Consider the following 2,739-nt stretch of genomic DNA (forward strand, 5'->3'; position numbering starts at 1 on the left):
GATTTGAAGCAACTGTTTTTCTTCTTTTAATAAAATTTAATAATTTGTTTTAGCCACCTTTTGATTTATATTTGGTTGGATATGCCAAAAAACGATCATGTCTAATGTACTGAACTTCCTTTTTTGCCAAAGGCCAAGAACGGAAAAATTAATATTCACAATAAAACCGAAAATATAAATCTCATAACCCAATAATAACCACATAAACCGATAATATACGTGGAATGAAAGTAAACCATATATAATAATCTGATATAATCTACACTAGTCTTCTATTAATTCTTGTTAACGTCAACTAACAATAATTTTATCAGTTACTACTTACTAGTTCAACTTCATTTACGCCACGATGTTTCCGTATGATATATAGGGTTCAATAAAAAACATAAACCTCACTATCTTTTACGTCTCTGGCGCTATTTACTCGAAAGTCGAAATGATGCCAAGTATCACAATGAATGGAGCCATCGGAGTGGGATGATTTCCTTTTAAAATTATAGTAGTAAACGTTCTTGATTTTTTTTTTTTTTTTTTTTTTTTTTTTTTTTTTTTTTTATTTTTAAAAAAAAAAAAAAAAAAAAAAAAACGTTCTTGATTTTTACTGTTTTTCTTTGGTTAACCTCTTTATTTTTGCAGTTGAATGTCACTATAAGAGAGTTATGACAAGAAAAAACATGCATGGTATAAGTTTAATTGTTGATGCAACGTTGAATATTAGAAATGTATAAAATTCTTAGTTCTTTTTTTTTTTTTTTTTTGACTAATTTTGAAAATTCTTAGTTCTTTATCGACGTAAACCTAATGGCACTAAATGTAAGTTAATTAGCTTGTGAATTTACGTACGTATTAAGTTCAAATTTTTTAATGTAACTCGGATCAAATCCCTTCCAATCGGTCATTTTTTCTTTTCATTCCGCTGTTAACCAATACAGGCAGTGTTTCAAAACCAAAAAAAAAAAAAACAATACAGGCTAGAAAAGGATCAGATTTGGAAGGTCCGCATAGCCGTATATTCTGTGCATAACACAATCATACTAAATAAACCCATCAAATATAGATCTTTTTGAACTGAAAGGAGACAAGAAAACAAATACATGCATCAAATATTTTCAACAATAATGGGAAGCTAGTCGGTCACACTCCACAAGTGGCCTTTGTTTTTGTGTTGTTTCGTTGAAGGGCCTCGAATCAATGGTGTGGAATACTTTCTCCTTATCTCCCTTTCGCTCTCGCTCCAATATAATGATGAACCCCTCACTTCCTTTTAAATATAACACAATCATCAAGTTGCAACAAAACCTCACAATAAAAGAAACAAAAAACTTCTATATATATATAGAGAGAGAAACAGTGATGGAGAACTCAAAGGATGAGACAGTGAAGAATTGGGAGAAGAAGAAGAAGCCGTCTTCACCAAAACTAGTTGGGAAGTTTCTGAAAAAGAAGAGAGGAAGGTTCTACATTATTGGAAAATGTATTTATATGCTTCTTTGTTCGCACGAGTAATCATCAACTAAGAGAATTATATATGGATGATAATGAAGGCATGAAAAGGAGATCATATAGCTCAAATAACATATTTATTGTCTCCGTTGTCTTTCCTCAGCTTTATGCGGGTCATGTGTTCTTGTTGTTATATATTACTCAATATTTTTCTTGCCAACTACACATATGTGCCCCAATATATTTTTCCTGTTAACGTATGGTTCATTTAATTTGATCAAAATGGGTAATTTGTTTTCTTAAATGGGTAACGTATTTGTTTTCTACTCATCGCCGTGATACTTTCTGCTGGAACTACATGAGGAATGACCAATACACAGTTAAATCTGGATACTGGATTGCTCAAAATCTGTTGAAGCCAGAAGAGGAAAAAGAAATACTAGAACCGAGTATCACTAAACTTCAAGCCTTTGCTTGGAAGTTGAAAGCGCCAAGGAAGATGTGCCATCTTATATGGCAATTGATAACATGCCAGGTTGCAGTAACGAGGAATCTAGTAAGGCAAAATATGAGGTGCGATAATTATTGCCCAAAGTGTGGAGAAATAGAAGAATCTGTAACTCATGCAATATTTGAATGCCCTCCAACTCTCCAAGTATGGTCCTTATCAGCAACTCCTACAAGCTCAGGTATATTTCCAGTGTCAAGCGTCTACACAAACATGGACTATCTATTCTGGAGGAAGAATGATATCTTAGAACCAGACAAAGACAAGGATCCTTATCCCTGAATAATATGGTATATTTGGAAGGCTCGTAATGATAAACGTTTCAGGGGAATAAACAGACACTCTTTGGAACTAGTTCGATACGCAGAAAGTGAATGTCAAGCCTGGTTTAATGCAAATGAGATGATACCACCAGCATTACAGGCTAACAATAATGAAGAAAGCCAAGTCTTAAGCTTGGGTAATATTTGTGGGAACCGAAATTCGCACTGTCGATTTCCGTTTAAATAAGAAAATTTAGGAAAACCCTAATTTTCCAGAGGACCCGGATCTCTGCGAGAGCCAACGACAAGTAACCAAATAAATGCGGAAAATATGAGAAAACATGATAAAACGAATTTACAAAGAAAGTAGATCTTATTTCGAATTCGCGTAAGAGCGTTGCGATCATTACAAGAGAATACAAAGGCTTTGGCCGCAGGGGCCGTCAGCGAGTTACCTAGTTCTAGCAACATAAAACCCTAATCCTAGTTGAGTCGCAGCTCGATAACGAAAGACGAAAAAGATAT

General features: G+C 33.9%; 1 protein-coding gene across 1 annotated transcript; it reads left to right on the top strand.

The window, feature by feature from the left end:
• The first annotated feature begins 569 nt into the window (after positions 1-569).
• Positions 570-1,724, top strand: LOC125584529. The gene has a single exon (XM_048753161.1). It carries the CDS (start codon positions 1,192-1,194, stop codon positions 1,504-1,506), a length of 315 nt encoding a protein of 104 aa, XP_048609118.1. The 5' UTR covers positions 570-1,191; the 3' UTR covers positions 1,507-1,724.
• Positions 1,725-2,739: the final 1,015 nt, after the last annotated feature.

Source organism: Brassica napus, chromosome C3 (genome assembly GCF_020379485.1).
Source record: "Brassica napus cultivar Da-Ae chromosome C3, Da-Ae, whole genome shotgun sequence".
NCBI lineage: Eukaryota > Viridiplantae > Streptophyta > Magnoliopsida > Brassicales > Brassicaceae > Brassica > Brassica napus.

Excerpts from the sequence above, each read along its gene's own strand:
- LOC125584529 (XM_048753161.1), top strand. The coding sequence starts at position 1,192 with ATGGTGTGGAATACTTTCTCCTTATCTCCCTTTCGCTCTCGCTCCAAT.